At 36.7% G+C, this 24567-nt stretch overlaps 1 protein-coding gene across 3 annotated transcripts in view; it reads left to right on the top strand.

Annotated features, from left to right (window-relative positions):
- Window positions 1-24567, top strand: part of ECPAS (Ecm29 proteasome adaptor and scaffold) — a 75090-nt gene that overhangs the window by 14917 nt on the left and 35606 nt on the right. For 2 of the 3 annotated variants that reach the window (XM_060690412.2, XM_060690411.2), the window contains exons 6-20: window positions 267-438; window positions 1247-1386; window positions 3732-3813; window positions 8127-8246; window positions 9140-9225; window positions 9955-10033; window positions 11468-11517; window positions 13402-13468; window positions 13560-13682; window positions 15199-15302; window positions 17497-17620; window positions 18036-18116; window positions 19969-20188; window positions 23047-23138; window positions 24015-24149. In XM_060690412.2, the coding sequence (XP_060546395.1) occupies window positions 267-438; window positions 1247-1386; window positions 3732-3813; window positions 8127-8246; window positions 9140-9225; window positions 9955-10033; window positions 11468-11517; window positions 13402-13468; window positions 13560-13682; window positions 15199-15302; window positions 17497-17620; window positions 18036-18116; window positions 19969-20188; window positions 23047-23138; window positions 24015-24149 (1675 nt within the window). Of the gene's footprint in view, window positions 1-266; window positions 439-1246; window positions 1387-3731; window positions 3814-8126; window positions 8247-9139; window positions 9226-9954; window positions 10034-11467; window positions 11518-13401; window positions 13469-13559; window positions 13683-15198; window positions 15303-17496; window positions 17621-18035; window positions 18117-19968; window positions 20189-21168; window positions 21262-23046; window positions 23139-24014; window positions 24150-24567 lie in introns of all 3 variants that reach the window. The other variant, XM_087886342.1, reaches the window with a different exon arrangement.

The following is a 24567-nucleotide window of genomic DNA, read 5'->3' as shown; positions in this document are numbered from 1 at the left end:
ATCTCAAAGCCTCAGAGCTTATATGGTTCCTGACAGGCCTCCAGAATACCTCCAAAATTGATAAAATAGTATTTTTTAATGTGACAGAAAAATAATTATCTATTTTAATATCTTGCTTTTTCAAGTCCAATTTTTGTTTCTATAACTGAGGTTATGGCTGGTTTTTCAGACTGACATAATTTAAAATGTGCAGCACTCAAAGACTGATACATTCACTCTTCATTTCTAATAGAGGATTTTATAAACTTTCCCCTCTCTCCTTCTAGATATGTATTAAATGAATCCCAGAGTCGCCAGAGTGTGCCAGTGGGACAGGGTTCCTCTTCATCAAGTACTTCTGGAGGATCTGGAATCCCTCAGCCTCCTCCAGGAATGAGCTTTTATGCAGCCAAGCGGGTAATTGGAGACAGTCCATGGACACCTGAGCAGCTGGAACAGGTAAAAGCCAAATAATTATAGCCCAATGGGTGAGGGGTGGAAATAGCTTAATTATAACAAGTGGCCAAACAAATAAACTTATAACATAAATAAGCATATTAACTTATCCTGTGAATTTTTATTTGTCTCCAGCTCATGCGTACTCTAATTTTAATTATATTGCATCTTTCTCGTATTGTTAACTGAAATAAAATACAGAATATAAAACAAAAACTAAAAAAAAGCGGTAAAACTAAGTAGCATCAGCACATGATGTTGCACCATTCTAAAACTCTGAATAATGTAATGTGCATGATAAAGAGCATATTTTTATGGGGATGAGAAGTATTTTGGAGAATATCATTTTAAACCACTTCAGTAGGAAGGTAATAGCATTCCTTGCATCTTGACATATAGTCCTGTTGGCCACATGACCATGGAAAGAGTCTTCAGCAATGCTGGTTCTCTCAGCTAAGAAGTGGAGATGAGCACTGTCCCCTAGAGTCAGACATGACTGGACCGAGGAAACTTTTACCTTTACCTTTAAATGACTGAAAACCTCTGACCCTCCACAAATGGTTGGATCAGAATTCCCATTATGGCTCACTATTACTTAGATTGACTGATGTTGCTGGGAATTCTCCTTCTGTAATGTATTGAGTCTCAATTTCCCCATCTCTGCTTTAAGGCAAAGTCTTTTGTTATTTCTCCATCCATCTCTATCTAGTCCCACCACTCAGTAATTATAATAAAAGTATACTTATTATAGACAATGTATGAGATTGTACTGAACACCTTTTAATTATTTTTTGTGTCCTTTGTTGGGCAGTGTAAATTGGGCATTGTAAAGTTCATTGAAGCTGAGCAGGTGCCTGAACTTGAAGCTGTCATACATTTGGTTATTGCCTCTAGTGATACACGGCACAGTGTAGCCACTGCAGCAGATCTTGAACTCAAAAGCAAGCAAAGGTAATGGGTTATAATATAGATGTTTAAAAACAAAAATGATGGTTTATTATGAATTTTAAAAAATCAGGTTGGTTTTGTTTAATGTAACATTATTTTGTTTATCACAGTGGCACATTTTTTGAATTGCATTTGATAGGATGTAGACATCTCTCTCTACATTTGACCACAATGATAGCAGCACTTCATTTATTCTAGAATATTGGCATCCATATATTAGTATGAATGGTAATAGTGTATCTCCTCAGGTTTGATATATACCTGCTTTTCAGCAGGTAATTATTATCATTAAGGTAGTTTTCAGTGCTGTATTTGCTAATAAAGAGCCTGCCAAGGCTTTTATGATCAGGGATTCTAAGCATTTTTAGCTTATATCACTCTCTATGATTGAAAAATCTGGGTAAGATTCCTCATTCTGGGGAGGATTTTAAGGATATTATCTGCAGAATAAGGCTCCTGTTCTGATTTCATTCATTAAGGAAACTTCAAAATGAAACTGAGTCTATGGTTTCATGGCTCCTAAATACAGTAGGTTCAGTGCATAATACCGCAATAAAGGTAGATAAATTTCATTCATATAGCCACGTAGTTTCTAGTAGTTTGGGGAGACTTTAAAAGAATATTAACCAATCTAACAATTTCTCAAATTATGTGAAGCAAAGCCTTTAAGTAGTGTAGTGATTTTATTTAATCGTACTGTAGTGTTTCAGAATTGTTTATGTCATACTTTTAAAGGTGCTTCTCTAAACAGGTACAGTATTAATTTCTTTACAATATATCTAAATGTCCCTGTAGTTAGTATTTTATGAAATTATTGAAGATATATGCTAGGAAAGGCCTAGATTCTAGTATTAGTTTCCACAAGTTCCTGGTAACTATTGGTGTTTTGTAAGAGTACAGAAGTGTTTCTTAGTATGACTATTAAAATAAAAATGGATTGTAAAGATGGGAACAAAAAACACTGTAAGGTACAGATATTTTTTTAAAAGTTAATTCTGAGATCCAAGCACATGTTATTTTTAAGGGAAAATGAACAGCAGTTGTTGCTAATTCCAGTACAGGTAATCCTCGCTTAGTGTCCATTCATTTAGCGACTGGAGTTATGACAGTGCTGAATGGAACGAGCTACCCCCAGGGATACGATTGATCCCGGACCTCCGTACTTTCCGTCGGGCCCTGAAGACTTTTCTATTTCAGCAAGCCGGGCTGGCTTAAAATTTTTAATTGGTTAATTTTATGGGTAAGGGGTTTTAAATTGGGGAAGCCAAATTCATTTAATTATTTTTAAATTATTTTAATTTGCATATTGTATGTATTTTAATCCTGGCTGTTCACCACCCTGAGTCCTTCGGGAGAAGGGCGGTATAAAAATTTAATAAATGAAATGAAATGAATGAAGGAGTTTAGGACTGGTCCTTGAAGTTCCTTCCATTGCAATATCCCCACAGTCACATGAACAAAATTTGGCCCCATCTGCATTTACGACCACTTTTTTGGCAAGTCTGCCTGTCACCTGCTGCCAGCGGCTCCTGCTGTCTAGTCCTCCCTCCCCCCCCCTTTAATATCTCCTGGAATGGACGCCAGTATTGTACCAGTGGGGCCTTCTTTCACATCACCTCCTTTTGCACCAGTTCAGCTATGGCTTCTCTCATGCCCTGACCGGGGCCTCCATTAATGCGCCAGCCAGGACTTCTGATTATGTTTCAGACAGGGGTTCCATTCACATGCCAGCCAGGGCCTCCATTTTTACTCCATCCAGAGTATTGTTTTGTGAAAATAAGGGCATGCATGTGAAAGAAAACCCAAGAAAATTATGGCAGTTGCATGCCATAATTTTAGCCAGATGCTTCTTTTGCATTGGCATAAAAGAAGGAAGCTGCGCTGGCACAAAAGAAGGTAGTGTGAAACCAGTTCCCAGCTAATACCATAGTGGTATGTGGGGGTGCAGATATGCGAGGCAGGGCTGGGGTGGTGAGAGCAGCTGATGGTAGCGAGAAGCAGGTGGCCAAATGAGTCCCAAAGGTGCTTTTCCAAAAGGCAACTGGATTTTCTTGGGTTTTTTTCCTTGAAAATGTTTCACTTCTCATCCAAGAAGCTTCTTTGGTTTTCAAGGAAACATTTTCAAGGAAAAAAATAAGTCCAGTTGCCTTTTGGAAAAGCACCTTTAGGACAACCATAACCTGGATGATTGAGAATCTCCACAGACACGCTTAACTGAGAACCAGTAATTAATTTAATTTGGGCAACTCAATTACTGAAAACAGAAACTATGGAAGAAAAAAAATGAATTTTGCCAATCAATTTGATTTTTAGTAAATTTCTTCTCCCTCTTTCCCTTCCTCCCTTAGTTTAATTGACTGGAATAACCCAGTCATCATCAACAAGCTGTACAAAGTTTACCTTGGGGATATACCACTAAAAACCAAGGAGGTAAGAATTGCATACCTAAATCTGTGATCTTTCTTATTTTCTATTTTTTGTACTTTGTGTATCATTTGGCATTACATATTTTATAATATGGATTATTTGCTATTGTAGAGAATATCATTTTAAATTATTTGCATTCACATTTTTCCTACTCTTTCATTAACCTAGAAGTAAAGGAAGAAAAATGTTTTCTAGAGGAAAAAAAGAGCTGCTGTTTCTTATTCCAGGCAACTGAGTATAGGTAGTCTTTGATTTATGACTGTAATGGATCCTCCCTTTTAGGATTGTAAGTTGTGACAGTCATAAAGTGGCCATTTTACTATCTTTTTAATGGTTGCAAACAGTCATAAATGCAATCTGGTTGCTGAATGGCCAAAGTACAGGCATAGGACTGGGGTGGGAGGAGGGAGGGCAGAGAGGGCCCTCACCTTTAGAACTTTGAATCCTGATCATAAGTTGTCGTCCCCCCAGGGAGGTCTATCGTGACTTTGAACAGTTGCTAAGTGACCAATCGTAAGTTGAGGACAACCTGCATCTGAAATTAGTTTTATCTTGGTTTGTTTTATTTTATCCTTAAAGCAGAAAGACAACATTTCAATCCAAACTAAAATCCAATAGAAGAAAACAATACTATGTTGTTTTTTTAAAAAAAAAACTTAAAGAACGTATCTGAGAGTTTTATTGCCTGGGTCCTACAGTGGAAAAAGCTATAACTACCTTGACAACATAAGTGCTAGACATCCACATTTCTGTAAGACTCTTAAATGTGCTCACTGGCTCCAGAATGCATCAAGATCTTTATCCTGTATCAGTACTGTCACTGAAAAAAACTCTCTTCTACTGCAAAATTGAAATATTATAGGCACCCCTTTTTGTCTACATTCTCAATGTGTGCTTAAAAATTTCATCTATGTTTTCTCCTTTTTTGTTACAGTGGTACCTTGATACTCATTGTTAATTGGTTCCAGGGAGGCATGATGAGTACCAAACAGATTTTTCCCATAAAGAATAATGTAGTGAGTTGCAAGGCAGCTGGCACCGACAAATTCTAGCTTGTGCATTGAGTACGAAACAAACAATGAGTATCGGGACAAAATTTTCATGTCAAAATGGGTTGAATACCAAATTTGATGGGTTTCAAAACAATTGAGTACCAAGATACCACTGTACTTGTTTTTAAGAGTTCGTTCACCTGCGCATTTATATCTGTAATATAGGTTGGTTGCAGAGGATCTCCCACTAGGTTAGCCAAGTTATAGGGCTGTACATGGTTTGTCATGGAAGCTGGCTTTGAGTGACATATCCAGTTGTGATGCCTGCTTGTATCATATTGCTTATTCAGACTCAATGCAACTCTTTCACAATCTTGGTGGAGGGGATTTTAATGTCAACCCTGAAGCTGACCTGACCAAGGCCATTTTAAGGCATCGGTGTTGCCATACTGGAGCTGAGGGATAGGGAGGTGGGAATGGAGATAGCTGGAGTTTTGTAGCCAAAACAAAATACTTTCTCCTGGGAACCAAGGACATTCTCACACCTGGTCAGAGAGAGAGGAGGAGTGATGTTACCAGGCAACCGTATGGCACCTTTATTGGACCATGTGACTGATTGTTTGGGGAAGGGAGAAAACTTTTACTTTTAATTAGGTGAAAACTGCGGAAACACTCAGAGTTGGTTTTCACCAGCCTGTGCCAATATGATATAGCCAAATAAAACTATTCTTTGAGGAATCTACCTGCCTCAGAGTTATGTTCTGTAATGGGTGTATTACTTGGAACCCTGACATTAAACCAACTCTGAGTGTTCCCGCAGGTGAATGCTAGTTCTGCCACAGATAGCTTATGCTTATCCCTCAATCATCCTGTTGGTTATTACTATTTCCTCCAGAGAGCTGAATGCAATCTGTTACACCAGTGGATATTACTGCTGCCTTCAGATTGTTTGTAGTGATTAGAGCCAGGTACAAATCATCAGCAGGCAGAATAGTGTCCAGAGAATGCAATAAGGTTATTGAATAACCATGCAAAGCAGAAGAGTCCTAAAAGCTATATATTAAAAGAGGACAGTTCCCTCCATTAATCACTGTTAGAGGGGCTCAGAAACTAGGTGTTGCAAAGAAGCTGCTTGGAGCTTTGCAGCTGGACTAGCTCAGATCTTTTATAAGTGAACAATGAAAAAGAGAAAAAGATCCAACTGTACTGTTGTCTGGGAGGAAGACAATGGCTATAGGCTTTGGAACCTTATCCTCCAGTTCCCATAACTGCAAACTCATCTCATTATTTCAGGTTTTGTTATTCAGTTTTATGCTGGATCAGAACCTCTACAAATAATGAGAATTGTCTATAATTCTGACACTTGAACTAGATGCAGCTGGTTTAAGACATCTCAGGTAAATGCTTTCTTCACACTTCCAAGCGTCATTGGGAGATCAAATTCAAAGCGTAGGATAACCTGGATGTATAGTTTCTCATCTTGGATAATTGCCCTGTCATGTTGGGAGCGGATCTTGGCTTTCTTTGAATATACTTGTAGTTCTCAAACTAGGGCACCACTGGATACACTCACAGGGACACAATGGCATATTTTACTGCCTAATAACTGGAGGTATCCCAATTCTCTCCTTGGTTCCATAGTGCACAGTTTGGGAACTGCTAGAGACACCATGAAAAAGTTATTGAGAAACCAGTCACTAAAGTCAGTGTGAACCAAGAACATTTGGGAACCTCTGGAGTACACTAAGTTATATTTTACTTTGTAGGACTCGGGATAGGGGTTGTTCCTCTATCCTGGTCCTGTTAGATCTCTCAGCGGCTTTTGATACCATCGACCATGGTATCATGTTGCACCGGTTGGAGGGGTTGGGGGTGGGGGGCACCATTTTGCGGTGGTTCTCCTCCTACCTCTCTGACTGGTCGCAATCTGTGTTGGCAGGGGGGCAGCGGTCGACCCCGAGGTGCCTTGTTTGTGGGGTGCCGCAAAGGTCAGTCCTCTCGCCCCTTCTGTTCAACATTTATGTAAAGCGGCTGGGTGAGATCATCGGTGGCTTTGGGGTGGAGTGCCATCAATACGCTGATGACACTCAGCTGTACATCTCCATCCCAGGCCACCCCAACGATGCCCTTGAAGTGATGTCCCGGTGCCTGGAGGCCGTGCGGGCCAGGATGGGGAGAAACAGGCGTAGGGAAACTCAACCCTTCCAAGACTGAGTGGCTGTGGCTTCCGGCATCCCGATATAGCCAGCTGGTGCCATCGCTGGTTATTGGGGGCAAATCATTGGCCCCCACGGAAAGGGCTCGCAACTTGGGCGTCCTCCTGGATACATGGCTATCTTTAGAAGAGCATATGACGGCCGTGGCCAGGGGGGCTTTTTATCAGGTCTGCCTGATACACCAATTGCGTCCCTTTCTAGATCGGGACTCCCTACGCACGGTCACTCAAGCACTCGTCACTTCCCGCCTGGACTACTGCAATGCTCTCTACATGGGGCTCCCCTTGGGGTGCACTCGGAGGCTCCAGTTGGTCCAGAATGCGGCCGCGTGGGGGATTATGGGAGCGACGGGGCGCTCCCATGTGACACCTATCCTGCGCAAGCTGCACTGGCTTCCTGTGGTCTTCGGGTGCGCTTCAAGGTGTTGGTGACCACCTTTAAAGCGCTCCATGGCTTAGGGCCGGGGTATCTACGAGACTGCCTTCTGCCGCCAATAGCCTCCCACCGGCCAGTTCGCTCGCACAGAGAGGGCCTCCTCAGGGTGCCATCAGCCAGACAATGTCGGCTGGCGACCCCCAGGGGGAGGGCCTTCTCTGTGGCGGCACCTGCCCTCTGGAACGACCTACCCCCAGAGATAAGCACGATACCAGACCTCCGGACTTTTCGGCGGGCCCTGAAAACACATCTATTTCATCTAGCCGGGCTGGCTTGATCCCATCCTTGCGGTTTTAATTTGTAATTGGTTTTAACTGGGTTGTTTTAAATTGATGGCCAAAATTATTTAATGTCTTTTAAACTGCTTTTAAATTTTGTATGTTGTGTTTTACCATGGCTGTTCACCGCCCTGAGTCCTGTTGGAGAAGGGCGGTATACAAATTAAATAAATAGTAATAATAAATAAAGTAGTAATCTCAGTACTTTTTCTTTTTTCTTTTTTGTAATTTATACAGTTCAGTGCTTTGAAACATTGTGGTTATATGTACATTGTTACCTTGGTCAATGACCAGAATACAGATTTGATGTGTACACAGTGATTGCTTTTCTAAGTGATTTAATTTTTTTCTAATCACTTTATGTTTCGAAATATTCATTTGTGTGTTTATAACAGGGAGCTGTTCTGAAACCAGAACTGAAACGTGATCCTGTTAGTACTCGGGTGAAGTTAAAGATTGTCCCACATCTTCTGCGTTCCAGGCAAGCTGCAGAAACATTTCCTGCAAATATTCAGGTACTACTTTTTTTATATGTCTCATTACTGTATTTCTTAGTGAATTCAGTATTTAACAGTGTGCTTGTAACTTATTCCCCTACATGAGGTGTGAGTATTTATTTATTGTTTATTTATTGGTTCGATTTATATGCCGCCCTTCTCCGGAGACTCGGCGGCTTACAATGCGTTAAGCAATAGCCTTCATACTTTTGTATATACCTGCTTAGTAGGGCTTTCGGCCCCCCTAAGTGGTGTTCTTTTTTATACAAAGTCAGCTTATTGCCCCCACAATCCGGGTCCTCATTTTACCTACTTCGGAAGGATGGAAGGCTGAGTCAACCTTGAGCCTGGTGAGATTTGAACTTGCAGTAATTGCAGGCAGCTGGCAGCTAAGTGCTGCTTAACAGCACTTTAGTCCGCTGCGCCACCAAGGCACACAGATTGCTTACCTTGCTTACAATGTTTGCTTACAATGTTTGCAAGTACATGCAAAACAAAACAAAACAAAAAAACCAGCATTTCAGCTTTGCTACCAATCCTCATTATCCAGGAAGAACATAGAATTGAAGTCCTCAGTTGCAGTCACATAGTGATTTGCTTAATGACCAAATAAGAATCAACATTATAACACTGTTGCGGTCATGTAATTTTCCACTTAGCAACCATAGTGCTTAATGACTGTCCCATTGTGATGGCTAAGCAAGGACTGCTTGTATCTTCAGGATGTCATTTATCTTTTTTTTTAAAAAAAATACTAAATTTTTAAAATGAAATGAAATAAATAAATTCAATTTAATTTAATCAAACTTATTTGGGATGCAGAAGATTTTTGGCATTATCCTCATTATGAGACTAGAAAAATTGAAATAATATTTCTCCTGAAATTTTTTCATTCGTTTTATTTTTTTAAGGTTGTTTATGATGGGCTTTTTGGTGCAAACGCCAATGCTAAACTGAGAACTCTGTCTCTTCAATTTGTGCATCATATTTGTGTAATGTAAGTATTTTTATGTCATGACTTTTTTTTCTTGACAAGTTTTTTTAAAGATGTGGTTTGCCATTGTCTCCTTACTGGGAAGAAAGTAACTGGCTCAAAGTCACCCATCAAGCTTAGTGCCTACGGTGGGACAAGAACTCACTATCTCCCAGTTTCTAGCCGGATGCCTTAACCACTGCACCAAACTAGCTCTCCTATAACATCATATGTGCAATTGAAATGGAGATTAAGTAATTTAATGTGAATACAACATACAATTTAATGATATATCTCAAGAAAAATGCATTGTTATTATTTTAATAACATTCTTATAATCTGCAGTTTAGTCTGGTCCTACTTGGTGTAGTTGTTAAGGCACCTAGCTAGAGACTGGAAAATGGTGAGTTTTCTGAAAAAAGTTCTCATTATCTGCCAAAAGAAGAACATTGCCACACAGTGTGGACCTGGGTATTTTTATGGCTTCAGACCATACCTGGCCCTTTGGCTGTCCTGTTTGGCCTGTTACATCGAGGTGGCATCAGTGATGGAGTGGGGCAGTGGCAGGGGTGGGGTGGCAGTGGCAGCCTTTCACAACAGTCCAAGTTTCTCACATGGCCTTTTGGCCACATTAATTTCCCACTGCTGATACACAGGCATCCTTTGAAAAGAATTTTCTTACATAAGGACAACTCTTATTATTAAGGCTTTTTGCTTGTTAACTCATTACTATTTTCATATATTGAATTTTAGTTGCCCTGACAGCAAGATAAAACCATTAGGCCCGATGCTTTTGAATGGACTGACGAAATTGATAAATGAATATAAAGAGGTGAGTTCAAAGGGAGCCTTGTAAAGAATCTTACTTATTTGTGGAACTTAGAATGTTAAATGTTCTTATTACTTGCACTTATTTATTTTTTTCTAAAGAACTAATCTCTATGGTAGTACTAGTATAGCTAGTTATAACAAATCCATTGAGGTTTAAAATGCATTTACTATATTTGGATTATTGAATGCTTATATAGTCAAGCAGGATATTCCCTTGGTATATCTATATCTGTTGAAATTCTGTTTCATTCTTTTGTTGGTGCATGTGGGAGAACACACTGATAAATTGTGGTCATAATTAAAGCTTCTTGTTGGGGTAAAACCATGGCTTCCTGGCTTGTTCCCTTGTGCATGGAAGAAAGTCGTTTCATGTCAGTATATGACTTTCTTCCACTCCTAGATTGATTAGTGATTTTCCAGTCCCAGTAACGTTTCATTGTTTCTTTCCATCAAAAAGCATTGAATTTTATCCAAGGCTTAGAGCCGGCCATTCTGGGTTTTTCCACTTAGTCAATTTGAGACTCACCAAGTTGTGTTGATCTTTCCTTCTTATGATTCTTTGTGGCTTGAATTCTTTCTTGTTCAATACTTTAATTTCTTGTTAGAAACAGTTAGATGATGAAATGATTGAAGGGTTGTCCATTGAACAGCTAAAAGCGTATTTGTTCTATTGGGAATCCTTATGGCTATAGCACATATTTAGTGCCTATAAGTGTAATTCATAAGAGTATTCAGTTGCAAGGATAACTTTTTTCCCTATTATGTATCGGCAGTTCCTATCTAGGAGGCATTGTTTAATCAGCTAATAGATGTAAAACCTCCAAGCTGTGTTTCTTGAAAAATGCTGGAGACATTCAGAAAGGCAGGTTAAGAGATAATTTGTCTAGCTAGGAAACAATATTGTACTTTTTTTGCCGTGCTCATTATATGTACCAATATAGGACTCAGTATTTCAAAAGGTTGACCTACATGTACATTGTTATAACATTGAATATAATGTAAAATCTATTTTAGGTAGATTGAAATTGTTGTTGATTTTCCAGATATATATCTGCACTTGTGCTCAAATCTACACTTCCAATTATTTCTCCAAGGCATTGCCATAATGTCGGTCTTCATGTGCAGTTTTGCACTTCCCACTCTCTTCTTTGACAGAAGTCAGAAGTAGTTTTAGTGCTATGTGATGCAGTTATTTTTGTTATGTATGCAGAACACAATTCCATCTATTTAACAGTAATAAACAGGTCTGTTTTAAGATTATTCAATTTTTAGAATGTTTTGTGTCTGCGAACCATATTTTAAGAAGAATACAGATCAAATAACAGAAATATAATTGTCAGGATAAACATGAACGTAAGATGTAAGAATGTAACATGAATGAAAGAGCCTTTCATGGCTCTTTGCTTATCGCTGTTTGTTTGTTTTTTAATTGAAGGATCCCAAACTGCTTTCAATGGCCTATTCTGCTGTTGGCAAACTTTCCAGGTAATAAAATTGCATTTAGACTGGTGAGATGTCAGTTGATTGTTCTAAATCAATTGTTACTCTGTCAGCAAGCAAGCAGGTTGTCGTAGTGTAAAGGGTGGATCAGTTGCTATCTTTTGATAGTTCTAGAATTATAAGTTAAAAATGTGGGAAGGTGAATGCTAGAAATAATCCATTTTTAACAAAAGGAGGAATCAAATTGAAAAAATTGATTCTTGTCTACATTGCTTAAGTGGTACACATTTAAATTTAATTGGAGTAAAGACAGCAATATCATGCTAAAGAATTCCAAATATAAAATCTGTCCTTAAAAAGGCCTGTCAAAATTGAGCTCGTTACATTCTTTTTTAAAACTGTTTTTGCTCAGTATTAGGAAAAGTAGAAATCTTCACACCAGTTATTCATTTGGCTGATCTCAGAAAGATAACCAGGATCATATGTTATTAATTATCGAATAATTATCAGCCATGGTGGCGCAGTGGTTAGAGTGCAGTACTGCAGGCTACTTCTGCTGACTGTCGGTTGCCTGCAATTTGGCAGTTCAAATCTCACCAGCTCCAGGTTGACTCAGTCTGCCATCCTTCTGAGGTGGGTAAAATGAGGACCCAAATTGTTGGGGACAATATGCTGACTCTGTAAACAGCTTAGAGAGGGCTGTAAAGCACTGTAAAGTGGAATTTAAGTGCTATTGCTATAGTAATGCACAAGCATGTCCATGTAGTAACCGAGCCTCAAACTCAGCTCCAGAGAGCCTTTTAAGTAGGGGGCAGCCAATGTAAGTCTATTTTATGTGCAAATATAAATTCATTAGCATCTGACAGTGATCTCAGACATTATTCTGTCTGAGAGCTAATAGTGCAAAAGGGGCAAAGGATTAAAGATAGAGAGTACTAAATTCTCATCCCTATCTGCAATCCTAAACAATCTCAATATAATATAAACACAATGGGATGCATTTCAAAGCAAATGTGTAAAGGATTGTATAGCAGGACAAATAGCTATCAGCTTTAAGTTGCAATCCTACGTTTATATCAATACAGATAATTATACTATCTGACTCCCACTTAATAGAAAACTGGCTCTGTAGTTGTAAAATCTATCCTGACTGAAGAATCCATTGTACTCTTGATTCAGCCTTTCCCATTTGTTTCCTATCATTTTTCACTTATCTGCACATTGTTATTTTAACCTTTTCATTGATCAAAAATGGGTTTAGGTATTTTAATCATTACTAGTAGTTTTTAATCTAAGTGCAATATAATATGAGATAAAAATCACAAAACAGAATAGAAATCCGTTTAAACATCTAATCTCAGTGCTACGATACTTTAACTAGCATGTTAAGGACCATTTTCTATCTTAAGGTATGAGATCCAAATATAGTTCAAGGGTGGAAATTGATTCCATAGATTAGGGGGTAGATGGGAAAAAGATCCAAAATGAAAGGTGGTCATTCCAATATGAGGAAAAAGTAGGAGATCCTGATTGCGTGAATGAGCCAAGTACATAGGAGAATGAATTGTGATGAACTTCAGAAGGTCAGTGCCAGTAATTTTAATTGGTAATGCTTCTAAAGTCCTAATCAATCTAGGTTTGGCCAAAAGAAGAAATACTGGTAGTGGTGAATCAGAAAACAATTGATTTTTACTTTAGTAACATATGGTATTTAACATTTTGGAACCCAATATTGATGGTGTTGACATAAAAATCTTAAAATGTAACAAATAAACAGAAGTTTATAGTTCTGGGGAACTTCACAAATTTCCATTAGAACAAAATAAGTAGTATATGAGAAATACCGTTTGAGAAAATGTCTAGTTAGTATGTTAATTGAAATTCCTACTTTGTTTCAAATAAAATCCTTTTAAAAATACTTTTTTCCAGCCGAATACCTCAACTGTTTACCAAGGATCTTGCATTGGTCCAACAATTTTTTGAAGCTCTTTCTAAGGTTGGTGATTTTATTTTTATTTTACCAAAGAGGTTTTTTTTTCTTATTTGTGGGATACTTATTTGATATTAATACCTGCATATCATTTCAGGAAGACCCTGATACCAGACTAGCTATTCAGGAAGCTCTGTCCATGATGGTTGGTGCATACACCAGTTTAGAAGGAGCACCTCGTACTCTCATGGAGGCACTTGTAGCCTCTAACTTAATCAAGGTAAGTCACCAGGATATGAAAGGAGTGTGAAAACCTGGGCTTAGTTTCCCCTTAATTCCTTGTACATAAGAATGGTTATATTAATTTATGGTATGCAATTAGGAGAAGAAAAATCTCTTTCTCGCTCTCCCTTGCTGTGCCTGGTCTCCATTCCTTGTTTCTTCATGATATACATACATACATACATACATACATACATACATACATACATACAAAACACACACACACACACACACACACACACAATATCAGTTGTGTTGGTAAATTTGTTTAGAATTTCCAGGCAACATAGAAATTTCAGATAAGGATTTGGGGATTATAGTCCAGTGCACTAAAAGGGAATTATATTGCTTAAAATTAGTTTATCATAGTGTGTACATGAACAATATGCTTTTTTTATTATGGAACTTCTATTCCACTTTAATAATTGCATATGAATTAATCTTAAAAAATATATGCATCACAAATAATGCCAGTTGACCATATACAGGCAGTATTTAATCTATCCAATATTTTGTTAAAGACTACTTTTAGAACTACATATAAAACAAGCATAAGCACATTTTTTAACCCTTCAATTATATCCTGGAAACCTGAACATTTTATGGCAGACATAAGATGCTATATTGTGTTTCACATTTTGTTGCATCATACCTATAATTACTGACATGATTGTGCTTGCTTTTGCTGTACCAAGGGAGCAGCAAAAATAATTATTTGTGCTATATCAAATATTGAGAAATGTAGATTCCTGAGAAGGAATCTTAAATAATCTGTTCCTTGCTAGGTAAATTATGCATGAGCATAGATTCATTATTTATTTACAAAGATATTTTTTCATATTATTTTGTTTAATTACAATATATAATTAATGCCTAAGTCATTAAAGCCGGTACGCTCTCATAGAGAGGGGCTCCTCCGGGTGCCATCGGCCAAACAATGCCGACTGGCGGCCCCCAGGGAGAGAGCCTTCTCTGTGGGGGCACCTACTATCTGGAACGAGCTCCCCCCGGAGATACGCACCTTCCGCCGCGCTCTAAAGACCTTTTTATTTCACCAGGCGGGCCTGGCCCTCTTTTATAAAAGAATTTTTAATTTTTAATATTTTTTAGTATTTTATATATTCAAATTTTAAAATTGGTTTTAAATTGATTGGGGTTTTAATTTGTCTGGGCCAAAACTATTTAATTTGATTTTAATTCTGCTTTTAAATTTTGTATGTATGGATTTTATTGTTGGCTGTTCACCGCCCTGAGTCCTTCGGGAGTAGGGCGGTATAGAAATCAAATCAAATCAAATCAAATAAATAAATAAATAAATAAATAAATAAAGGAGGTTCAGGAAAAAATATTTAAAAAATCATAACAATGAAATAAAGCATGCTATAAATGAGAATTTTTTGTACCTGCCTTTTTACTTTTGACGCATATAGTATTTTGAATATTGTATGTAAGTGCCTGATTTGGTAAAGAGTTTGTTTCTGATTATTTCTTCATCTTTCTGACTTTTTTCTTAGCCTCAAGTCCAAGTCCGCCAAGTAGCTGTAAAATTTGCCAGCACAGTGTTTCCTTCCGATCACATTCCTTCAAGATACTTGCTACTTCTAGCTGCAGGAGATCCGTACGTTTAATATTACATTTTACATTTAGACGGTATAAAACGCTAATGTTATATAACAGTATCTTAAATAGGGATCAATAATTCTTACTTTGATTCTTTTAAACTATTACTTCGATTGATATCCATTTTATTTGTTCTGTAAAATATTATTTATTTATTAGCGTTTTATCCTGCCTTTATTATTTCACCTCAAGGCAGTGAACGTACATAATCCTTCCTCCTCTTATTTTTCCCACAATTGCAACCCTGTGAAGTGAATTGGAATGAAAGAGAGAGTGACTGCCCCAAAGTTACTCAGCCAGCTTTCTTGCCTAAGGCAGAACTGGAACTCTGATTTCTAGGCCAGCACCTTAACCATTATACTGAATTGGCTGTCTTTTAATTGACATACTTTAGACATCAAGTTTTTCAAACATACAGCATGGGATTATCACGATCCTTGGAAACTTACTTTGCATCTTTATATTTGGCACACACCGTTAGTACATCTTATTGATGCCAGTTCGTATATCAAATCTAAAACTCATTGTTTTATTTCAAAAATTGCTTCCTCCATCACTATCAGAGCCTGGCCTGGTAGACTACAATTAAAAAGTTGGCAACTCTTTTAGTAAATGGTATCACCTTTGTTTTTGAAGCTAATATTTATAGCCTTCTCCATAGATGGAAAAAGACAAATGGGGCTTCTTGCCACCATGCAAGGCAGGGTGCCCTAAACAGAACAAATAAGGGGAGATAGATGGGGGGAGGTAGAGTTGGAGGCAATCCCTTACCTTATTGAGAGTCAGGCCTGGAAGGGACCAGCTTGGAATGGCTTGGCCAAGAGTGGGTATTTGGTTAATGACCTGCATTTCTCAGTTAACAACTGCAGTGGGGAGTGCTGGGATTGCCATTGTGAATTGGTGTGGTCCTATGAAGTCTTGCTTTACAACTACCCAATCTATGACTGCAATTCCAGTCCCAATTGGTGCCATTAGGCATGGTTGAATGCATAATAATTAAGTTTTAAATATGAAGGAGTTATAGAAAGCTGATGAAGACGAGAAAATACTAGCTAAAGTTATGTCCAAACGTAACTTCTGAAAACTAACATTATAGGCCAAAATCATAAAGGTACTGACCACTTTAAACCTCTGGAAATAGTAAAAATATGGAAACAATTTTTATAAGATTGTGTGTAATAAATGGTGTTCAAAGTTGTATGAGTGGTTTAGAAAGTTGGTAAAAACTTAGAAGCAAAGCACTGATGTCCAACCTATAAGTAGAAAGTGAAATAATATTTGGCTGTATTTTGGAATATAGAAAGCTTTGCTAGATCAGGTAAAATATTTATTTAATTTACTGACACATTGCTGAAGATTACCAGGCATAATAATATCTGATTTACTCTTTGTCCAAATTTTTAAATTCTAAACCTCAGCTTGCATCAACAATTGGATGCCTTTGGACAGCTAGAGATCTTTTCTATAAGGTTTTGTCAAAATAAAAAAAAAATCTGAAAAATGCAATGTCCCAGTTCATATATAATATAAGCTAGGAATTTAAATTATGTATCTGCTAAAAATGTCTTCCTCTTTATTGCAGCTGGGACAATGAATAAATTAGAATTAATTTTAATTTTTGCATTTTCCAAAGTAGCTTACATTTATGAGGAGTGTATTTTTTAAGTCAATTCGTAAGCAAAATCAATTTTAAGTCATGGGTGATTTATTAAATGTCTCTGTTAAGACTTGATAAGTCAAGAGTCTACTGAACCAAACTAAAGTTTAGTTTATTGTTATCCAGTGTCCAAATAAGAAAGAGGATCCTGGTTGTTTCTTGTTTGTGCATGTAATGCTAAATAATTGGTTCTTAGGGTTGTGCAATCCTGTGGAAAACATTTCAAGCAATGTATTTTGGAGTGCAAGGGAGCCCAATGTAAAAGAAGTTGTGTCTTTTCCTAGAATTCCATGGATTCCCTCTTTGAATTATGTGTGATTCCAGGAGAGGATGCAGCTACTTTAAAGAGTTGCAGACAGGTGCTACATTCTACATTCTGAATTACCTTTTTGAAATCAAATCCAGAATATAAACAGCCCTTGCGTTAATATGAACTGAAATATTAATTAATGTTTTTCTGCTGAGTTATTTTGATGGAGAAAAGGTTCTATTTGTTTGTGCATGTATGAAAATGTTGTATTTTAATTTCTGAAAGGCGGGAAGAGGTACATGGAGAAGCACAACGTGCTCTGAGAACATTTCCTGGTAAAAATGAAAAGGAAAGTGCTGATAAACAGATGCCTTCGTTCCCAGAAATGGTCCAGTATATTCAAGAGAAGGTACAGGACTTCAGCTTAAAACTCTGTGTAATACTATGGTACACACTGTTCAAAGTATAACCATAATACCGAACTCCCAACCTCGTTCCCTGTTGAGGACATGAACTAAATTACATGTAGTCCTTGTTTAGTGACTACAGTTGAGGCTTTAAGTAGTCTCTAAATTAAAAAAATCACATGACCATGATTGTTTTTATGATCTTACTTCAGCTTTCCTTTGCTTTACAGACCTGCAAAAGTCGTAAATGCAGACATTGGTCGCAAAGTTACTTGGTTACTGTCCAAAGCAGTCATTAAGCAAGGACTACCTATAAAGGCATAGGACTAATTGTAAAGCCCAGTAATTTGTATAAATTGCAAAACATTTGAGGAATAAGCACCATGTTCTGTTAAATGCATAAATACTTTATTTTAGGCCTCTCACCGAATGAAAACTCCTGCTAAATACATGACTGGAACAACAGTAATGCCTTTCAACCCAGCTACTTTTGGAGAGGTACGCATCTCAGTTACAAATTAGAGAAAGCCCTATTTGTTAATAGTAAAATTCTCTTCTGTATATATTGTGCCATCTTGAAATACTATATTTTACACAACCACATACTTGAAATTTAAGATCTACATCAGAGGTTTTATTGGGCTGTTTGGTGGGTTATGAATGAGGGGACAGCTTTTAATAGTGACACATCTTTTTTTACACAAAGCTTTCTTTCAACAGATGAGGACATTGCTAGTACTTCTGTGAGCCAGCAGAGTCCTTTTACCCAAGACTTTAGTGGCTTTCCTGATCTCTTATTGCTATATAGATTTTTTATGCATTTGTTTGGTCCTTATTCAGCTTTTTGCTGATTGGTTTTACTTTCCCCATTTTTCCAGCCCCTCTGCAAGTTGCTCCTGATATTCAGTGAGAAAATGGGACATTATTTTTCCCTTTACATAATAATAATAATAAAGTTAACTCCATGGTAAATTTAATATGCTGATATATTTTAGGAGAGCCAATTTGATGTTGTGATTAAGCCTCCGGGCTAGAAACCATGAGTTCTAGTCCTGTCTTAGGCAGGAAGCCAGTCCTTGGGCCAGTCATTCTTTCTCAGCACTAGGAAGGAAACCTCTAAACGTTATCAGCCATGCCTTCTGCATTCTTCCAATGCCTAATAAATAAATAAATTTAAAATGTGCTCATGAAGAAAAATATGTTGCCTTTTCCTTAGTTAGACATTTATTAAAAAATGGTTAGAAAGTTGATATTAAGAAACTTTCTGCATCCAATATCTATATGCTTTGTTCTTTTCCTTTGTGAAATTGTACTATTTATGTAACATCAGGCATGATCTGTCTAGTTTAAGAATTTTAAAATTCTTTCACTTAAACAGACTGGCTAATTAATATATATTTAATATATATTAATAGTATATATAGTTAATATAAATAATATAATATAATTAATATATTCCCAAAGAAATAAATGAGACAGCAAAGTTCAACTCTTCAGTCATCTCTTTAATAGATTTTCTTCTGTAGACTAGGCCGGCTTTTGCAGTAGTAGCTTCAAGCAGAATAATGTATATTTGTAATTTTAAAAGTAAGGCTAATTCTGTTGACTGCCAGCTGTTCAATTCTCACTGGCTTGAGATTGATTCAGCCTTCCATACTTACAAGTTCAGTAAAATGAGGACCCAGATTGTTGGGGGCAATATGCTGACTCTGTAAACCTCTGACTCTACAGAGTGGGCTGTAAAGCACTATGAAGTGGTATATAAGTCTAAGTGCTATTGCTAAAAAAAAACCACTCATTTGGTAGAAAACAAACTTTGTGTGTGTGTAGATAGCCCATACCCTAAACCCTAGATGTTCTATTTGATCTTAGTTATTTTTCAGGCCAGGTGGGGAGTGAAATATCTTGAGCTACTATTACTTATCTTTTTATTCGAAATAGGCTTATAAAGTTCAAAAGCATTCATAGAAATGGTAATTTTTTTTGAGGGAGTTTATTTTGCAGCATATTGACTACTGCTTTATTTTAGGTTTTTATTTTTAAAATCTTTTTTAAAAAATAGGTTTGGCATAGGGCATCAAATTTAGATATTCAGGATATAGTGTGGCAGAGAGCTTAGTTTAGAATATGACAAGTTTTTAGGCAAATTACTGTCAACCTTAACTTCTTAACTTTTGAATATTGGGACCCTCGTAATGAATAAAACCACAACATCCTTTGGATATTTTAAATCACAGTAACACAATAGATGCAATTATTGTATTGTGATTCATGGCTGAAAAAAAATCACAGTTGTTTATTCTATAAGAGAAGGTTGGTGACCTTTATATTTTTTTTCTGCTTTGCTTAGATAGTGCTGTATCTCCGGATGTGTCTTGCTCACAGTGCTGGTGTGGTGCCTACTTCTCAGAGCTTAGCTGATATGCAAGATCACGCTCCAGCCATTGGCCGTTATATAAGAAACCTCCTCTCTGGAAATGTTATAACATCCTCATCCTCAAAGGGTGGTGAAAGCAATCCTGTACAGATCTATATAAGTCTCCTTCAACAGTTGCTCTCTGGTGTTGGAGGTGAGAAACACAGGTCACAAAGCTAAAAAAAAAATGTTTTACTACCTTTATCATGAATGAGTAATACACTGCTTCAAAAGATAAATTCAGCATCCATTGTTGGTCATTTTGTTAAGGAAATGTAAGGTCTGTTTTAATGCAATAAATTAGGTCAAAGCCACCTGACTTTATCAGGCTGATACTTTGAAGCTCAAGTGGTTCCAGTTTTAGAAGAACTAAAAAGTGTATGTTCAGCGAGTATATTTTTGGCAAGCCCATTGTGTTGAAAATTACATAATTTTGACGGTGATTTTATTACATTTTTAAGAAGCAAATTTTATATTCCAGTGGCCTAAGTGAAATATAAATTGAATGATAGGCCCTCTTTCTGTAGGTCTTGGCCAGTAAAGAAGGAAAAAAAAGGGAAGTGTAATTTTTGGCAGAGAAAACTGTCCATCCTGCATGAGAGCTAAGCCAAACTTTAGCTGGTTTAGAATTCTGTTCTCATTAACTGGTCAGATCTGTCTGTCCTCAAATCAGGCATAAAAGTAATGTACTTTCCCAATTACTACCTATCTATACAGAGGTTCTGTGCAGATTTCAAGTGGCATAATCGTTGTTAGACCTAAACTTTGTTTTTTTTTTCCCAATCCTTTCAAAAATAGGTGCCTTATATTTTAGGCCATTGCCAGCACTTCTACCTTACCATGTGTTTAACTGAACTTTTTTGTTACCCTAGCTGTATACTAATTCAAGATACTAGATAATAATTTTATCTTCTGACTAAGGAGTGTAGGTAGGAGTGAAAAACTATAAGGGAAGCGGCTAACTAATTTTCAGAAGTTAATTTGCTAAAGATAACTGAAAAAAACATGCAGGTTTTCTAATCTTGCATTCCCTGCTATATATTTCTATTTCTACTCTTTGGCATGTCTTTCATTAATTCCAGCATTCTAGGCTTTCCCCATCCCTGGTCTTACTATCACTTCCTCTTATCACAGCGACACCGGAAGTGGCATCACTTCCAGTATCGCGAGATTTTGGCAGCTGCGCCACTCATTCTTCCATCTTCCCTGCTTTTGGGTTCTGCGTGGGTGAGTCACTGACAGTGTGGGTTCATATCTTATTACTTAAGTTTTGAGTTGCATTTAGGTTTATGTCTCATTTTAAGGTTGGGGGGGAAAAGGGGATCCAAACTGGCCTTTCTCTAGGTTTTTTTTAAAAAAAATTGTAAGTATTAAATGCTTACAACCTAAGCAATTACAAGAGATTTATTATAAAACAGTCAATCTCAAAATCAAATAAATTTGACTTTGAGATGTTGTGGGCTCTATAGATAGGCGCACCACTTAGTCTTGGAATGTGTTTCATTCTCGTTGCTTGAACTGAAGTGTCTGTTATGAGTGATGAGATGAGCTTGGATTGGCTACAGTACCTTTTTTTTTTTTTTTAAGGAATGATTTGCTAGTGCACCCAAAATGTTAGTAACATAGAATATGTTGTGGCCTTGAAATTCCACAATAGCACACAAGTTTTTGTTGCATCTCTATGTCATAACATTTATTAACAAAATACTATGCATGCATGATGTTTCAGCCGATTGCTGTGCGGGTCAACATACGTTATACAGCTAAATCCTCGACTTACGACCACAATTGGATCAGAATTTACATTGCTAAGCAAGGCGGTTATTAAGTGAGTCGTGCCTGATTTTATGAGCTTTGTTGCCACTAATGTTACGCAAATCAATGCAGTTGTTAAATGAATCACATGGTTGTTAAGCAAGCAAATCCAGTTTATCCTATTGACTTTGCTTGTCAGAACCCAGGTGATAAGGTGATCACATGACCCTGGGATGCTGCAACCACAGTAAATACAGTATATGCCATTTGCCAAGTACCTAAATTTTGATCATATGAATGTGGCTGCACTGGTCGTAAGTGCAAGAACTGGTCATAAGTCACTTTTTTCAATGTTGTAACTTTGAATGGTCATTAAACAAATGGTTGTAAGTGGAGGACTATCTGTATAGCTCAGTATGGTTCAAATATATATTCCAATATTAACATATTGAATATTGTTAAGATATTAGTAGAGAATCCTGGATTTCATTTTTGAATGTCTTCATCTCGTATTTGAATTCTCAAGTTTCCTGATGAGATGACACTTTTTAGATGCAGGTTTCTTTGGCTAGAAAAAAATTGACATCCATCCACACAAACCCATTAAGCAATTCCTTTTCAACAACATTATTCAGAATGCAGGGAAAAATAGTAAGAAATAACAAAAGAAACTTAACATCAGAAAAGAACAAAGGAAATACACCCCCTCAGTACATGATCCCATAAATACTGACCTCTTAACACCTATTGTAGCTTTGGCCAATTGAGCTTTTTAGTAAGATAGAGGGTATTTTTAGGTTATATTACTAGCCTTGTAACCATGCCACATGCAGCATTTCCTATTGCAAATAAAATCTCCACTCATCAATTTAGGTATGTTTTTACAAGTATACTATAAGTGCAACAAGGATCAGTTTTACTGTGCAAGCTGAATTTCTACTCCAGAAACAGCTTTGCAAGACAATGTATTATTGTCTGCATCCCACCAACTATGAGTAAATACAGTCTCTCGGTGCAAAATATATCTAATAATAGTATTAGGTTACAGAGTAATGTGAATGTAAATATTGTTTTGAATAATTTCGGCATGCCTATTATGAAGACAATAAATCATATTTGTATGCATGGTGATTTCATTTAGCAAGTAGAGCATTTCATGTTGATTTCATTAGCAAATTCATTTACATAGAATACAATAATTTCTGTTGTTCAAATTTTGGTCATTTTAATAATTTGAGAACTTTTAAAAAAATATAGGTTTGCCGGTCATGTACTGTTTGCTGGAAGTTGTTTCAGTCTATCCTGAAAAGCTAGCTGCAAGATTTATAGACAAGATGGATTGGATAAAGGTATGCTAAAGAAAGAGATGATTTTATTCCAAAATTTTGCACATCATTCCAGTAGAACAGATTTTTCCCCCCATACCCATAAAAGGAATAATTGTGATAGGATTAAAAGTATGTATCTCAATAGCTCCTGATCTGTTAAAAGTAATTTCATGGAAGCCAATTTGGCATCATTGTTATCCACATACTTTTAAATATAATGTTTCTCACCGAATTATATAGGCCTCTATAGATAAGGCATAGGGATATCTTTACAATAAGATTTTAAAGAAAAATTCAATGACAGAAAAATTGCTTATGGCAACTTCTATTAAGAATGTCATTATCTGAAATAAAGATTCGGAGGCAAAACTAGTCAGAATTTCTATTAAAGCACCTAAAATAATGTGATAATTAATAGATTGTGATTTTGTAGTGAATATTTAAGTTCCTGTCCCTAGTCTTTAGTGTTATTGCATTGCACATAGTAATGCAAAAAGCTGTGGTGACACAGTGATTAGAATGCAGCATTGAGGCTAACTCTATTCACTGACTGGAGTTCGATTTTGCTCACTCAAGGTTGACTCAGCCTTCCATCCTTCCGAGATCGGTAAAATGAGGACCGAGATTGTTGGGGGAAATATGTTGACTCTGTAAACTGCTTAGAGAGGGCTGTAAAACTATTTAGTTGCTATTGCTAATGGTGTTAAAAAGCAAGACAGGTGCAGAATTCCAAGTATCATTGTTCTCCTTCGTCAATTAAATGTTCTTTGGAAAAGATGCTGTTTAGCCATTTCGTACAGAAAAATTGGGGTTAATTGGATCAGTCTTTTTATTATTTAAAGGCTAGTAGGATATTATCTATTTTTAACATATTGTATTCCTTTATATTGTTTTCAGAATCTTATGAATACTAATAAGGAAGAAATGCGGGAACTGGCTGCTCTATTTTATTCTGTTGTACTTTCGACAGTGACAGAAAATGAATTCAAAACATCTGTTCAGCACCTGATAAAAACAGCAAAGGACAATCATGTAATATTTTTGTTTTTGCCTCACACTACTTTTATGAATGAAAGTATAATAATAATAATAATAATAATAATAATAATAATAATAATAATGTTATGTATCTTTCTGTTTAACTAAATTAAAAGTAACGAGTAAAACTGGGAGTAAGAGTCCAATAGTTATAACTAAAATTGGTTAATTAAATGAGTGATTCAGTTCAAATACAGTTGAATATAATGTAAAGTCCTTGTCTGAGGAAAAAAATCTTTGCTTTTAGTTAGTGCATATATGTCACAATAGCTTAGAAAATTTTTTTCACCTTTATAAGAATGAAAGGATTGATTTCTATATAGCTATATATATAGCATCCACTGTTTATAAGTAGAGGTAAAAGTAATAGTACATTCATGCATCAATATGCATGAATGTACTATTTTAATTT

Source organism: Pantherophis guttatus, chromosome 2 (genome assembly GCF_059756535.1).
Source record: "Pantherophis guttatus breed Tessera chromosome 2, ASM5975653v1, whole genome shotgun sequence".
In the NCBI taxonomy this organism is placed as follows: Eukaryota; Metazoa; Chordata; class Lepidosauria; order Squamata; family Colubridae; genus Pantherophis; species Pantherophis guttatus.
Note: the sequence above shows the minus strand (reverse complement) of the source record. Positions and strands in the feature narration are given on the sequence as shown.